Source organism: Haliotis rubra, unplaced genomic scaffold (assembly GCF_003918875.1).
Source record: "Haliotis rubra isolate DU_JTF1 unplaced genomic scaffold, ASM391887v1 Scf30, whole genome shotgun sequence".
Classification (NCBI taxonomy): Eukaryota; Metazoa; Mollusca; class Gastropoda; order Lepetellida; family Haliotidae; genus Haliotis; species Haliotis rubra.
In genome coordinates, this window is record NW_025766969.1 from 2,252,764 (window position 1) to 2,269,946 (window position 17,183).

Below are 17,183 nucleotides of genomic sequence, written 5' to 3' on the forward strand. Positions count from 1 at the left end.
GTAAACATAGTGGTGAAGTCATTTGTAGTTGTCAACCGCTATCAGTTCCAAGGAACAAATATTTCCTGTGTAAACCTATCATTTAGTAAGACTTCCTACAGAAAACCCCTGCATGGGATCATACACTTGTATCTTAATTTGTGGAGAAGTGACTATTGCACGGTTTCAAACTGACAAGCTCACTGTCGAGCAAGAAATCCAATACTCCCTCAAAAACACACATCCTCTCAATTTCCACTAAAAACGATAAAGAGACAGTTCATAAATAAGGCAAACATATTTAATAGAGTTTAAATTTGATTTACAGGAAGTATATGAAATATTCCCCACATGTACATGTGTTGCTACGAAGATGAATCTGTGTGGGTATACTTTTCATAGAATATCTACAACATTTACAGATGTATGTACAGCTTCCTGAACTGTGTACAGGTATCAGGCCTCTTCTCATGAGTGTTTCTTTCCTGTTGAATCCGATCAGTTCTCCATAAAGTAGGAAAAAGTTTGTAAGGGTTGTAAAACTTTACAACAGGCATTTCACAACATACATACCCAAAACACCTTTTCAGCTAATGGGACCCCATGACTTTATGATGAACGGATTCTCGACAACACATTTCCATACCTGGGCCTCCTTTCACAAAACGCTAAAGTGATCTTAGTCACTAAGGTAACCTTAGTGCAATGTTAAACAATGGGAGTTAAGGTTAACCTTAGTAAACATTACTTCGTGTAAGGAGCCCCTGGTCAATATTTCATGAAGCCAAAGTTTTGTTTCATTAGACAAACAATCAACATCAAAGATTCTCCAAAGCTTCAGGAATAACTTAGTTATGGTCACATATTGAAAGAAAAAAAACGGAGTACAAGTGTTTCCCCAAAACCTCAACAAAGAATATACAATCAGCACTGTATTTGGGGGGGATCTTCAAGGTCGGAGCCATGAAGCATAACTACTTCACCAACTACGTACATTTCATAGTTCAAACCATCAGTCCGCATCCTATCCAATGTCACTTTACAGGAACCTTCAGGTTCATTGCAATGCTTCAAACAGTCAAATAAAGAGAAATACAAAGGTTCAATTTTCCTTGCAATGCTAGAAAATTCCATCCGATAGCTATGATGAAGACAACATGATCTGGGTTCTGCCACAGGACAGACTCTTCTTATATAAGGAAGACAACATTGTCTGACAAAATGATCTGGGTTCTGCCAGTGGACAGACTCTTCTTATATAAGGAAGACAACATTGTCCGACAACATGATCTGGGTTCTGCCAGAGGACAGACTCTTCTTATATAAGGAAGACAAAATGATCTGGGTTCTGCCACAGGACAGATTCTTCTTATATAAGGAAGACAACATTGTCCGACAACATGATCTGGGTTCTGCCACAGGACAGACTCTTCTTATATAAGGAAGACAACATTGTCTGACAACATGATCTGGGTTCTGCCACAGGACAGACTCTTCTTATATAAGGAAGACAACATTGTCTGACAACATGATCTGGGTTCTGCCACAGGAAAGAATCTTCTTATATAAGGAAGACAACATTGTCCGACAACATGATCTGGTTCATGTCCATCATCTGGTCAATGGCCTGCATGATTTCCTCTTGAGTGAACTCTGAGCCGACTTGTTGCTTATTCACGAACGCCCGGATCTTGTCCAGTTCCACTGATTGAGCATGTTCAGTCTTGAACAGGTTGAACAAGGAGCTCCTGAAGGCCTTCAGTCTGTGGGAAGAAAATAAATGGATTACCAGGCTGATCACGAAATACCTATCTGCCTCTGGGAAATGGTGGGCAAATAACTTTAAATGCTGTTATAAAACATCTATCAATGGTCATGTAGCGTGATAATGTCAGATGGAAGAATTCTAACATCACGAGTTTGTAAACCTTTAAATATACAGTGATGCAGATGGCCATATTTACTGAGGCAGACGTAAAAGATGGGGCAGATCGGTATGGAGAGGACACATCAGGATCATCGTGAGCAAAACTGAGAAAAAAATCCCATGATCAATTTTTCAGATTGCCTTTGAATCCCTAACCAAGAAAACATATCTGAATACTTAACCTATCTATTGGTTTTTGTAGGTTTACTTCTATTAAATACAACAGATATCTTACAGACTTCCTTGAGGGTGAGGGGGCAGCGAGAGTTACTCACCTGTCATCGGACAGTTTATCAGTCTGTGAAGACTCCTCAGCTTCCATGGCCGATTCTGATCTCCGTGGTAATCGCCTCTTCTTTTTCTCCGTGCCCTCTGTTGCTTCATCTGAAAATAGTTACAATATTTTTATACAACCCTTTCCAACCACAATCTGCCTTAACACATCACTCAGTTTAAAGTCACAGCATGATTTCAGCAAGTGTGCATCTTGAAAGGTGACATCAGATTCCTCATTTCTCTTGACATCTCTCAACACAGAAAGTCAATGCAAACACCATGTTTATCAGTACTTGAGTCATATCATGTAAGCTATATGTTTGGTGAAAGCTTAACATTTCCCATTGGGTGATGGCCATTAACACTGGTGTGGGGCTGACACACAAACAATTGGCCACACGCCCAGAATACTTACCCTCAGCCTGACTGTCCTCATCCCCAGAGAAGTCATATGGGTCATAGCCATCTTCTCCTTCCTTCTTTGAGGGCCGACGCTCTCGCACTTCCTTACGCCTGAAACACAAGAAATCAATGTTAATAATTCATACATTCAGCTTCCAAGCAAGACATCAAATCAGCACATTTTACTTCGCAAATTACCAATTCAATACCATACTGTATAAGTTTTCCTCCATGACTACCAGCTTCCTCTGTGAGGAATCTTGTTTTAATCCACTCATATATTGTGGCAATAACCACTATTATTACCCACGAGGTCAACGTATTGGTAGTTGCATACTAATCTCGTACGTCACACGAGTGTCGTATCGCGTTGACCTGTGTCGTAACGACTTGACCTGAGATTCTAACGATTTGATTGGATAACCGATGACCTCTCAATTAGGTCACATTCTGACGTAAGTATTTTTTCATTCATAACAAACACGTGAATTCATTCATTCTACAACTTAAATGCATTGTGGGAATGTAAACACTGTGAACGTTGCTGTGTCGCTGTTCAGATACCATAGGAAGGACACTCGTTTCGTATAATTCGTATGTAATGAGACCTCGTGTAGTATTCTCTATATATCCAGCAAATAGTCAAATGGGCCATGCGAGCCAGAGTCTGAGAGGATCATGACAATCAGCTCCAGAGATATTTTAACCAACTGACCTGAACTGCATCAAACACTGGATATAACCATGTGATGGCTGGTAACTACTTTGTGTCTTTATGCAACAGGACAACTTATTACACGATGTCCTATTCTCAATTAAAACCTTTGCCATAACCAACTGAAATTACTATTTCATGCATTTGACCATCTGAAAACATCAAATTTCTTTGTATCAAAGTATTTTTCTTACTTCTTCTTCTTGGGTTTCTCTTCTTCCTCTCCTTCCTCTTGGCTACTTTCCTCAGTCTCATCATCATCATGCTTCCTCCTCCGACTCTTCTCCTTCTCCAGAACCTGTCACAGATCAAGCAATTCAATAAAACCAAAATCAAATGAATCTACTGGTATTATTTTCAAGCTCTCTACAAGAATAATCAATATCTTGCATAAATTTCAGTCATTGTATTGAATTTCTATCAAGTCGGAAATTCAGAGAATTTCAACTTGGACTAGTTCATCATAAGATGAACATAGAGTTTAGCATGTAGGTTCTGTTAAAAAGTGCAAAAAGCGCCATTAAAAGTGATTTGCTTTCTTTTTCATTGGTGATTAAATCAAGTATCCGATACCTTCTTGAAATAGGCAAACTGTATGAGTTCCACAGCAGCTTGAGCATCTTGGAGTTCGACTGTCTTGGACAGTCTGGACTTGGCATGGGCTGTGGAGATACGGATCATCGTTTCCAACGCTCTGGCAGTCACTGGCTGAGTCTATACAGACAAAAACATCAATATTTCAATTCACTGATTGCAATATTTCACCTTTGTATATAGTAGTAAGCATATTCTCATCAGCATAGAACATCAGGTTCTACAAATCACATGTGTAAGTAAGAATGCTTAACAGCTGTAAACACAAAACTTAATTCTCAGCTAGGACAATGTTAAGTAATTCATTAACTTTGTTGACAACCTTTGTAGAACTGTGTTCCTTCTGGAGGATCCCAGTGTTGCTGGGACCCCAGCTACCTTTGCTTGTTGTACAGTAAATGTACCTGGTCGTCGGGCTTGTTGTATTGTAAATGAATCTTGTCATTATGCTTGTAGTACGGTAAATGTACCTGGTCGTCGGGCTTGTTGTATAGTAAATGAATCTTGTCATTATGCTTGTAGTACGGTAAATGTACCTGGTCGTCGGGCTTGTTGTATAGTAAATGAATCTTGTCATTATGCTTGTAGTATGGTAAATGTACCTGGTTGTTGTGCTTGTAGTACATACAGTAAATGAATCTGGTCATTATGCTTGTAGTACGGTAAATGAATCTGGTCATAATGCTTGTAGTACAGTAAATGAATCTGGACATTATGCTTGTAGTATGGTAAATGAATCTGGTCATTAGGCTTGTAGTACAGTAAATGAATCTGGTCATTATGCTTGTACAGTAAATGAATCTTGTCATTATGCTTGTAGTACGGTAAATGAATCTTGTCATTATGCTTGTAGTATGGTAAATGAATCTTGTCATTATGCTTGTAGTATGGTAAATGAATCTTGTCATTATGCTTGTAGTACGGTAAATGAATCTGGTCATTATGCTTGTAGTACGGTAAATGAATCTGGTCATTATGCTTGTAGTATGCTTGTAGTACAGTAAATGAATCTGGATATTATGCTTGTAGTACAGTAAATGAATCTGGTCATTATGCTTGTAGTACGGTAAATGAATCTGGTCATTATGCTTGTAGTACGGTAAAAGTATCTGGTCAATAGGGTTGTAGTACGGTAAATGAATCTGGACATTATGCTTGTACAGTAAATGAATCTTGTCATTATGCTTGTAGTACGGTAAATGAATCTGGTCATTATGCTTGTAGTACAGTAAATGAATCTGGTCATTATGCTTGTAGTATGCTTGTAGTACAGTAAATGAATCTGGATATTATGCTTGTAGTACGGTAAATGTACCTTGTCGTTGTGCTTGTACGGTAAATGAATCTGGTCATTATGCTTGTACGGTAAATGAATCTGGTCATTATGCTTCTAGTACGGTAAATGTATCTGGTCATTATGCTTGTAGTACGGTAAATGAATCTGGTCATTATGCTTGTAGTACAGTAAATGAATCTGGTCATTATGCTTGTAGTACAGTAAATGTATCTGGTCATTATGCTTGTAGTACGGTAAATGAATCTGGTCATTATGCTTGTAGTACGGTAAACGTATCTGGTCGATAGGGTTGTAGTACGGTAAATGAATCTGGTCATTATGCTTGTAGTACAGTAAATGTATCTGGTCATTATGCTTGTAGTACGGTAAATGAATCTGGTCATTATGCTTGTAGTACAGTAAATGAATCTGGTCATTATGCTTGTAGTATGCTTGTAGTACAGTAAATGAATCTGGATATTATGCTTGTAGTACGGTAAATGTACCGTGTCGTTGTGCTTGTAGTACGGTAAATGTATCTGGTCATGGCTTGTAGTACGGTAAATGAATCTGGACATTATGCTTGTAGTACGGTAAATGAATCTGGTCATTATGCTTGTAGTACGGTAAATGAATCTGGTCATTATGCTTGTAGTACAGTAAATGAATCTGGTCATTATGCTTGTAGTACAGTAAATGTATCTGGTCATTATGCTTGTAGTACGGTAAATGAATCTGGTCATTATGCTTGTAGTACGGTAAACGTATCTGGTCGATAGGGTTGTAGTACGGTAAATGAATCTGGTCATTATGCTTGTAGTACAGTAAATGTATCTGGTCATTATGCTTGTAGTACGGTAAATGAATCTGGTCATTATGCTTGTAGTACAGTAAATGAATCTGGTCATTATGCTTGTAGTATGCTTGTAGTACAGTAAATGAATCTGGATATTATGCTTGTAGTACGGTAAATGAATCTGGTCATTATGCTTGTAGTACGGTAAATGAATCTGGTCATTATGCTTGTAGTACGGTAAACGTATCTGGTCGATAGGGTTGTAGTACGGTAAATGAATCTTCTCATTATGCTTGTAGTACAGTAAATGTATCTGGTCATTATGCTTGTAGTACGGTAAATGAATCTGGTCATTATGCTTGTAGTACGGTAAATGTATCTGGTCATTAGGGTTGTAGTACGGTAAATGAATCTGGTCATTATGCTTGTAGTACAGTAAATGAATCTGGTCATTAGGGTTGTAGTACGGTAAATGAATCTTGTCATTATGCTTGTAGTACGGTAAATGAATCTGGTCATTATGCTTGTAGTACAGTAAATGAATCTGGTCATTATGCTTGTAGTACAGTAAATGAATCTGGTCATTAGGGTTGTAGTACGATAAATGTATCTGGTCGGTAGGGTTGTAGTTGTATACGGTAAATGAATCTGGTCATTATGCTTGTAGTATGGTAAATGTATCTGGTCATTAGGGTTGTAGTACGGTAAATGTATCTGGTCGGTAGGGTTGTAGTACGGTAAATGAATCTGGTCATTATGCTTGTAGTACGGTAAATGAATCTTGTCATTATGCTTGTAGTACGGTAAATGTATCTGGTCATTAGGGTTGTAGTACGGTAAATGTATCTGGTCGGTAGGGTTGTAGTACGGTAAATGAATCTGGTCATTAGGGTTGTAGTACGGTAAATGTATCTGGTCGGTAGGGTTGTAGTACGGTAGATGTATCTGGTCGGTAGGGTTGTAGTACGGTAAATGAATCTGGTCATTATGCTTGTAGTACGGTAAATGAATCTTGTCATTATGCTTGTAGTACGGTAAATGTATCTGGTCATTAGGGTTGTAGTACGGTAAATGTATCTGGTCGGTAGGGTTGTAGTACGGTAAATGAATCTGGTCATTATGCTTGTAGTATGGTAAATGAATCTGGTCATTATGATTGCCGTCTTGATTCCATGTCATCTTACACATATGGAATGATCATTATATCGACCACTGGTTTCACAGATTTTCTACCACCTACCCGTGCTACGTTGCTCTGCTGGAGGTTGTCTTGACTTCTCAGCTTGGCGTACTCCTCGGCGATGTAGTCGGAAGCCTCCCTCGTCAGACTGGGCTTCAAGGCCTTGGCAACATGGATGTACTTCCTCATAAATTCCATACTCAGAATCTTGTCTCTGAAAGCAGATTTTGTCTATCACAAAACTAAACACCAACTTGAATGCGGTGTGGTGGTGGTGGTGGTGGTGATGTGGTGTGGTGTGGTGTGGTGTGGTGTGGTGTGGTGTGGTGTGGTGTGGTGTGGTGTGGTGTGGTGTGGTGTGGGAGTTGAAAGAATTCATAAGCACAAACTGTTTCTGAGGAAAAACAAGATATGAGGAGAAAAATTAACTGAGAAATATGAAAAGAAAATAGTTGAGCAGGATTTAAATACACATGTAAAGTTTCTTGCGTAAATATAAATTATTTTCAGAATTGTGGCATGGTAATATAGAACAAGATACAAGGTCCAAATTGTTTCCATGGAAATGTAACTAATTACAATTTATTTTCTTAGAAATACACAACACAGTCTTCAAGTTACTGAAGCCAAAGGGGCTAGAGCCAAATGGGACACTGCCAAACAGGGAAATGGAGACAAAATCAGATGCGACTGACAATCTTAATTTTCATGTAGTTCATTTCAGTATGAGATCGAAGCAATAGATCGTACATATACGATGCCATCAAAGTGCAGATGCTCAGGATTTGCTACATACTTAATACCACGAGCTATGAAAAAGAACATCTTTCTCCTATCTGTAACATAAGTATTCCACTGAGGACAAAGATAACAAAAAAAAATCAATTTTGTACATACTTTTTGCTCCTGGAATTGCCATGCAGCAAGACATCATACTTCTCGTACATGGGCGTCTCCTCTGACTGATCCCGATCAGCTTCCGGGTCTTGTGTAGCCAACATGTCCACTGAGCTTCCCATGGTCAAAACTGAAGGAGAACAGATTTCAATAATCAGTGTTCATAAAACTGTTTCTGTAACTAATTGGAATGTTCGAATCAAACTAAACTGAACACTAAAATGAGAGGTTTTGTTAACATTTTCGGGGATAGTTCTTTAAGTGCAGACAGTTTTACGGATATGGTATATATATATATTAAAAAAATTCTTATTTTGTTTGTACAGTATACAAAGGAATCCAGTGCTAGCTTACCGTCTCCATCCTGCTCATTGCCAGCTCGGTACCTGTGCATTCTCAGAACGTGGTCCGATATATGGCGATCACTGTCAGGGTCCATCTGAAACAGTTTTGGAAATAAGTAATGTCTTCCTGCAAACATTCAATATTACTGGCTCTAAAGCAACATTTTGCTTGTGACATTTTCACATATAGAAATACAACACATGATAAATGTTGAATTTAACTGAAAATATGTTCTGATTAGCTAAAGCCAGGATCTAGACAAGTATTGAAAATATTTTAGGTTAGTGTGAGGAAATGTTGAAAAAATGCCACCTTTAATTCTGTCAGGACAAGTGCAACATTCCAGAGCATAATACAGAACATTTCAGACTTATCACACTGAGAAAAAGTTTAAAAAGATAAGATAAATAAGACTTTACAAAATTCACCCAACCATCTTTGTACTCACCTTGTCAAGGACAATGAAGAGAAGATCAAATCGAGACAAAAGAGAATCCTGCAGTCCTATATTCTCCATAGGAGTCTTGTACTGGTCGTACTAAATATAAGATGAAAAGTTATTATGGTTTTGTACTGCCAACACAATCCAGGGATGATGTGACTTGGGTTCAACTCTGCATCAGTATATTCCAGTTATATCATGGTTTGTCACAATAATGTGGGTGGCAAGTCCAAAGTGACGCAGGTCTAACAGATTTACTATGTTGCTGAAACCGAGCAAGGGTATAGTGTTGATAAACCTAGAAACGTAACTGAAGGAAATAGAATCCACATGCATACGTTTTCTGGTATGCGCCCAATTGGGGAGCCCACATGATACACATAAAAAGGAAATATTACACATGAATCAATTAAATCCATTATGCTGAAGGCAATTATTCTCACCCTTCCATAGACAGGATTGGCAGCAGCCAGCACACTGCACCTTGCATTCAGTTTGGCATGAATTCCAGCCTTTGAGATTGTCACACGGCCCTGTTCCATCACCTCATGTATCGCTGTTCTGTCAATGTCAGACATCTTGTCGAACTCATCAATGCAAACAATGCCACGATCAGCTAGCACCATAGCACCAGCTTCAAGACGTCTCTCCCCTGAAAACAAATACACAATATTTAATTTTTTAATCTCCAATTTATGTCAAAATATTTCAAAATCAAATTTGAACATTTGACTTGTTAATGCAACATGCCATTGTTCCAGCAGTCTGAGCCAGGCAATCTAGTGATCGATATCAAGAGCACTCACTCGCACACTAGGATACGATAATATGCAATCATCAAGTATTAGTGATCTTTTACAACACGTGTGGCACGTGGTCCTGTGCATAGCGCTCAGGTCACAAATCAGTTGAAGTTGAGCAACATTGGGCTCCGACAATCCTTGGATGGGTGACCGTGTTGGCAGCTTAACTCCTGAGTTTCTAGGACTTCAGTCCTGCCCAACAACGAAGCACATGTGACACATGTGGTCTCACCTTAGGCAAGTGAGATGACCATAGAGAGAAAACGAGTTTGCAATTACTGTGAAGGAAAATCAAATTAAATGTCAAACAATTTTGGGTGAAAGGGACATTTGGATGGTTGACCGTTTGTGACAGCTTGAGCCCTAATAGTTTCTGGGACTTCAGTCCTGCCCCACAATGAAGCACATGTGATACATGTGGTCTCACCTCAGGCAAGTGAGTTTGTTCAAAATTGCCTCTGTTCACCGAGCAGGAAATGGGTACCCGGTGAAATAAGTCGTGAGACTATTACCCTTCTAGCGCCTAACAGGCAGCTTGGCTTATCCGGGGTAATAATGATCAGTTTGCGCGCTTTGAGCAGGATATCTAGCCTGGAAATGACTTGTTATAAATATTCGCATTATTATTATTATTATGTGTAGGCTGCTGAAGTCCTATGTTCTTTGGCAACATCTACACTGGTCAAACAGTAACATGATTTTGATTGACATGAGGAGTAAACAAGTGAAATATCCTACCTGTTTCTTGGTCTGATGTCACCGCTGCAGTGAGACCAACTCCAGATGACCCTCGGCCTGTGGTAGGAATTGCTCTTGGAGCAGTGTTTAGCACATACCTGCAACAGTCACACATCACTTAGCACCTCAATGGGACTGGCCACACCATGGGGAAAGCCTGGAAAGTTTTCATCTTTTTTCTTCAAGTAATGATATCTACCTTAAATCATTTCATATAACTATACTACAGCCAAGATACAAGATGGATCGTAAGATACAATTTGACTTATTTTGGGTGTGAAGCTGTCCATTAACCATGACTTGCCGACCACAAGGTTAATATGATTAATTTGTTTGTGTTAAGTTTGGAAATGTGACTTTCTGAACCATAACAAAATGAAAATAGGAATAAATGTTTTGGTAAACACATCTCAAAGTGTAAATTTGCAATGCAAAGGTTAATCTCCTCAAAAAGTTTTCTGTCCATAAACTCCAACTATTCTCAACGACATGCCAATGTTTCGTCTTTCAGTCAGGGATGCGACAATTCAGCATGATTATATATACCTCTGCTATGGCTGCAATATTATTCACATCCCAGTCCAGTGCTCTTAGATACTCTTTCTTTTGGAAGATGAACCACAACCCTCAATCTCTTGGGGTTTTTTTTATTTCAGAGATCAAGATGGAATACTGTTGGACAGTTGTAAATCAATGAATACATGCAACGTTAAAAAGATAACTGTCAGATACAATAACACCCACTTAAATAATCTACAACAAATATACTAAGTAGGTGTTTCAGTTGTCAAGATACAAATCCCTGGCGTGTGTTAGCATTTCAAAGAAGATGACCAGCTAGCTTACCTCAGCATCTGTGACTTGGCCACTGATGGATCTCCAATCAGCAACACATTGATGTCTCTGCAAATGATCAAACATTAACATTTAAAGTAAACATTTTGAAAGATTCGACTCGAACCTCTTACATTAAAGCAAAGACCAATTTTAACCTTTATGTTCATGGGTCATTTGAAGCTTGGTTTTAATCCCTTACAGCACTGAATGAAATTCCTCAGAATTTAGGAAAACATAAGCTGACTCTCATGACGGGCATGGGAAGCTTACTCTGCCCCAGAATAACAAGTGCCAAAGGTTTAAGACTAACCAGCAAACAGACAAGTGTCTGGCAAACAAGTCCTCTCTGATGATGATGATGATGACTGACTGACTGACAATAATGTTAACAATAATGCACACCTCAGACAAGAACAGATACAGATATTAGGAACATTTTAATGTGAGACATCTTCTTACCCTCTGAGCCGAGTTCCATTAGCTAGAACCTTCTCATTCCCCCCCAGCAGCATACAGAGGACAGCCTTCTTAATGTACGGATGGCCACAAATAGATGGTGCCACTGACTTGCTGAGTGCCTCAAACACATCCTGTAGTGAGAGAAATGTCACATCAGCTGATACTTAACAGAAAATTGGTACAGGTTATAAAGGCCAAAAGGAAAGACTAATCTGTCGCATCAGTTAACAGGGGTGGAAATAACCCATTGCCCGACGTCCGAGTCCAGTGTTTTTTTCTGTCGGGCAAGCAAATTTGTATATCACACTGTACCGGTGTTCAGTCGACTTTCCAATGTTAATTATGTTGTTTATTTAATAAATCAACAAGAAAACGGAGGGTACAGTGGAAAAATTATCAGGGCAAGTGATTTTACATGTGCCACTGTACCAGAGTACACTAGCAATCTTAAAGTTATTTCCATCCCTGGTTAATAATACAGAGTAGAGAATAAGTAAACATTTCAGAATGCCAACTATAGGGACTAATCTATAAATCTGAATGTGACTTAGGGACCGGTCATTTATGGGGAACGGGAGAAGTTGTACAACATTCAATACAGTTCTTAGACCAATTCCACCATTAACATACACACGGCCATACAAAGTAACTAATCCCTTAGCGATGCTACATTTGTATCACTATCACTTGTCTTTCTACAAATTCCATGGTAATCGTTGACCAAGCTTTCACTGCTGAATATTGGTTATGTGGGGACCTAAATATTGCTTGTAGCCTGGTAAAAATCAAAACCACTAGTCTATAAAACACATCCAGACAAGCTGGATATGAGAAGGGAGTACAGTACTGTACCCATTCTGGCTCTTTGAATTTCATTAAGTGGAGCTTACCATGTTCTTGGCTTTTCCAAACTTCTTTATTTTGGCAACATCATCAGCCGAGAACATGGGAGACACTTCCTTACTCAGCAGCTGGACGTTGTTGCCGATGAGGATTGTGCGGAACGTGCCAGTGGTGTAGCCATTCTTTTTTCCTGGCAGACACCGGAACGTACCAATGACCTGGACTCTGTCTCCAGGCTGCAACAGAGCATAGAGTAACTCAAGGGTGTTATCACACAGAGAACAGCACTTATAGATCATATCCTGACAGTGTTACACAAATTTACAGAAAATAAGTATTGATAAAATCACATTCTAACAGGCAACAGATGGAATGGATAATTTCTAGAGAAGGACAGCAATGTTCCCCAAAGTGTATCCCTGTGATGAGGGGTTTATCTGATCAACGCCTACCTTGCATTTGTCCACCAGATCATTGTCTGCAACAATCTCCACAGATCTTGGCAGCTGGCCTGGGGGAGCCTTCTCTGGCATTTCCTGAAAATATCAGCAACAGGAAAACGTAAGTACACTTACAGAGCATCATACATTTCTGCCTCTAGAAAATGTACAACATAGCGCAGGTACAGAATGAAACAGGCTAATCAGACATAGAATATCAATAGTGTGACAGAATTTTGTAAAAAGTCCCAAAACTTAAGTTTTCAACAACTTCACACCTTTCGTGAAAATGGTATTTTCCTAATGAAAGGGGACTGCTTTCATTTCCCAGTAAAACGCAATGATCCAAATTTAGGCATACTGTAACTTGACTGATGCAATTTTCCATCCCTGCAGAGTCCAATCTTATACATATTTTATTGTTTTATTCCTCCACTGTGCCATTACCTGGATGCCAAATGTCTGGTGATCCTTGTACACCGACAAACCAAACTCAGTCTCCAACAAGTTGCCATCTTCATCCTGAAAACAAAGAATAGTTTGGTGAAACACACATTTGTAACTCCTGATCAGGACGATTAAACAAATCAATATATCCATGACATGCTTAAGGCAGTGATGCTTTCCTAATTCGTACAAAATTTGAAGCGAGGGTTTTGGCTGGCAGTCTACCAAAACATTTCCATGCATGCTCCATTTGAAACATTGTTACAAAGCTGTCAGGAAGGAGTGTCTTCAGTTTTACCAGCAACAGGTCAGCATTATTTCTCCCATGAAACTGCTGCAGTGGCATGTTACTACATTGTTGATTTTTTTGTTGACGTGATTAGACAAACATGAATTATTTTAATGTCCTAACCTTTGTGGGGGTAGGCGGCTGTGCTAGGGTACGCCTCCAGTGATGTCATGTCTGTATACTTCCTCTCCATCGTCTTCTTTGTTGCAGGACAGTAGTGGACACTGCGTACAACTTTGGGGCGGATAAGAGAACCTGTGGAAGAATAACAACGATTTCCTATCATCAATAAACATCCTCTACAAAAGGGCACCAGATGACCATAGAGAGAAAATGAGTTTGCAATTACTGTGAAGGAAAAACAAATTAAATGTCAAACAATTTTGGGTCAAAGGGACCACATTTGGATGGGTGACCATTTGTGACAGCTTGAGTTTCTAGGACTTCAGTCCTGCCCCACAACGAAGCAGATATGATACATGTGGTCTCACCTTAGGCAAGTGAGATTGTTCAAAATTGCCTCTGTTCACCCAGCAGAAAGTGGGTATCTGGTGAACTAAGTCGTGAGACTATTAACCCTCAAACGCCTAACAGGCAGCCTGGGTTATCCGGGGTAATAATGATCAGATTGTGCGCTTTGAGCAGGGTATCTAGTCTTGAAAAGGCAAGTTATAAATATTGTTATTAGTATTATTATATAAGTTGTTGGAACTGCCAGGACCCTGAATCATGAATTATGATTCACACTTAAGTTAACAATCCTCAAACTGAATCACTGCAATCTTGAGTCAGAAAACATAATGGCCTGTCGTTTAATACATTGCATTGAGCAATAGTCAAGCCGTATGACAGAGGTCCATACATAATCAATCTGTTATACACAATCAAGAGACATGAACACAAGACATACACAAATGGGATACTGAGATCCATCAACCAAGCTAGAGAGCCTGACCACCCAATCCAGTGAGTTGCCTCTTACAATAAGCATGGGTTCCTGAAGACCAGTTCCAAATCAGATCCTTATTGGGTTAGGACAAACCAAAGGAAAGTTGATTTGCAGCCAGCAACAGTTACATCACAGGTCACACACTACAAATACCCCCATTGACTTTTAGTAAACACTAACAAATATCATCCTTAATTTCCAGGGACTCAAGAAAATACTCACACTTTGTGACAATACCCTCCACACACACCATGTTGCCCAGGAAACGAGATGTCAGTGATCGTGGAGTTACATGTTTTGCTCCAAAACTGGAACAGATGAAAACGTGTGAAAAATTCTTCCCTTCATAGGTTACCTTTATGTCGGTGACTTAACAGTACACATTTTTTAAAGTCTTTGTTAAAAAATTAAAACATAAAAGAGTAAAAATAGTCAAAACAGATAAAGCTGTGACATATCTTGCACAGTCAGAAGTATTTCAAACCAGACATTGTTACTGAAATTCACATTCACGATGGCAACTCCAAATTAAGCATATTTACTGATTAAGCAGCTTTGATGCCCACCTGCAAATTCCTGCCCATTCAGTGACAGATAAATTTCCAAATTTCTCTTGATTCAGGTTAAGGGCTTTGTGACAGAGCTAGGAAAATCTAATCAATTATAAATTCTACATGTTCTGTGGATGGTTTAGCCACTGGATTTGGCAATGGTATGTCAGTTAGTGTTACTGAATCACACTTTCTAACATGTTTTTGTTTTGCTGTTTCACACTGTTCTGAATAGTCCAGGTACATGATAGCAGCATGTAAAATATATTAATCTCAACTCGGTATCTCAGTCACTGACATCATGAGCTTCGCAAGTACAGACGCTTGACCACAATGCATGTTTAGTTACATCTTAACCGAAGTACAGACGAAAGAGGGGGGAGTGTATTTTACCATGGTTGATATTAGTCCCTGTATCCTTACCTTCCTTCCAGCCCAACGAAGAAAGCTTCATGTTGTTTGCTGTAAACTGGATCTGCTGAAGCAACAAGTTCTTTCAGAGCATTCTGGAAAGCTATCATCTCCTCAAAAGAATCCTCCAACAAACTGCAGAAAAAGAAAGCATACACTTTTGTCAACCATAAATACAGACTATGGAGCAAATGCACCTGATGGTCGAGGTATATTGATATTAAGCCATGATACTTGTGTAAGTTGTAGACATTCAACCTTGAGCAATCATCGTTATTTTATGAATTTTAAACAACATCTTGGCATTATTTTGTTATTTTTCATATACATATACATGTACAAATATAAAAAACGGTCCGGGAATCTTCAAATAACACTCATCATTGTACATGTGAGGAAGGTTTTGTATCATCTGTTTTTGTTGTTCACTCAACAATATTCAAGCTATATTGTATATAATGGTCTGCAGATAATCTATTCTGGACCTGGCAATCAAGTGACTGATTTCATGAGCTTCAATCCTAATCATTAACATTAATCTGATTAAGAGATAATATGCAATCAACCAAGTCAATTAGTCTGATGAAATATACATCTAATACCCTTAGACCGTCACTAGTTTTAGAATATAATCTGCATCAATAATTAAAATAGCAAATAAAACCATCAAATTATATTACGTACGCTGTCGCCCTCTTTGGATTTTTCTTTCTGAGGTCGTTGACATTGACAGTCAACCTGACCTCGCTGTTGGTGATCATATCCCTGACTTTTTGTTGATAGATGCCCTGATCTTGCTGAAATTGTACACAAACGGATATATTTATTTGTTAAGCATAGACTATATGAAATGAACATATGAAGTATATTTTCTGTGAATGCGATTTCCTCCTAGTTGTCCACACACTAGCCAAGACTCCGATGGGATAGTCCAGTCAAGGCATAATGCCAAGGATTCACTTTGACATCCTAACTTTGAAAGTATGACATCACTCGAACGCATCCACTGAATGCACAAGCAATCAATTGGTAATATATATATATATATATAATTCGTGACGTTATTTTAAGTGATTCCAGCAAGTGAAAAGCCCATTGATATTGCGGAGAAAGTCGAAGGTATTTGTCCTGGAGACACCCTAAATTGGGCAGAAAACTAAGGCATTTCCTTCGAATTATGAATTCACATTTAAACTAATAACTCACATCATCGTCCAGAAAATCCAGGTATTCCCTCTGGATATCTCTGATGCGTTGATCGAGGTCCGTAGTGGCCATAGTTGATCACAATGTTTCACTGTCACTAGATACTCCAATCTGTACACACCAACAAAGCTAACTCCCGCCAAATGACACCATGTGAAAATTTCGCGGGGTTTTGGTCACGTGATGATGTCAACATTTTACTTTCGTAGCAACTAATTGCTATGTACGCTGCTTAAAAAACACCAAGAACGGAACATTCAGAGGAGATGAAGACAAAGGGACCATTATCATCATGTTTATCTAACTTTACAAGGTGTAGAACTATGGAGCAAATATAAGAGCTACAGGGAAAATATGATTCACATGGGTATCCATGATGCA

General features: G+C 38.9%; 1 protein-coding gene across 1 annotated transcript; it reads right to left on the reverse strand.

Annotated features, from left to right (window-relative positions):
• Positions 1 to 1,324: 1,324 nt before the first annotated feature.
• Positions 1,325 to 16,983, reverse strand: LOC124282581 (zygotic DNA replication licensing factor mcm3-like). Its single transcript, XM_046718588.1, is given in 21 exon segments — positions 1,325 to 1,742; positions 2,182 to 2,290; positions 2,598 to 2,695; positions 3,494 to 3,597; positions 3,873 to 4,013; positions 7,206 to 7,359; positions 8,043 to 8,172; positions 8,397 to 8,481; positions 8,836 to 8,925; positions 9,273 to 9,481; positions 10,371 to 10,468; positions 11,217 to 11,273; positions 11,667 to 11,797; positions 12,557 to 12,745; positions 12,962 to 13,045; positions 13,397 to 13,471; positions 13,786 to 13,940; positions 14,857 to 14,942; positions 15,609 to 15,731; positions 16,281 to 16,393; positions 16,803 to 16,983. Coding segments are annotated over 21 exon segments (2,505 nt in total). The 5' UTR covers positions 16,875 to 16,983; the 3' UTR covers positions 1,325 to 1,540.
• Positions 16,984 to 17,183: the final 200 nt, after the last annotated feature.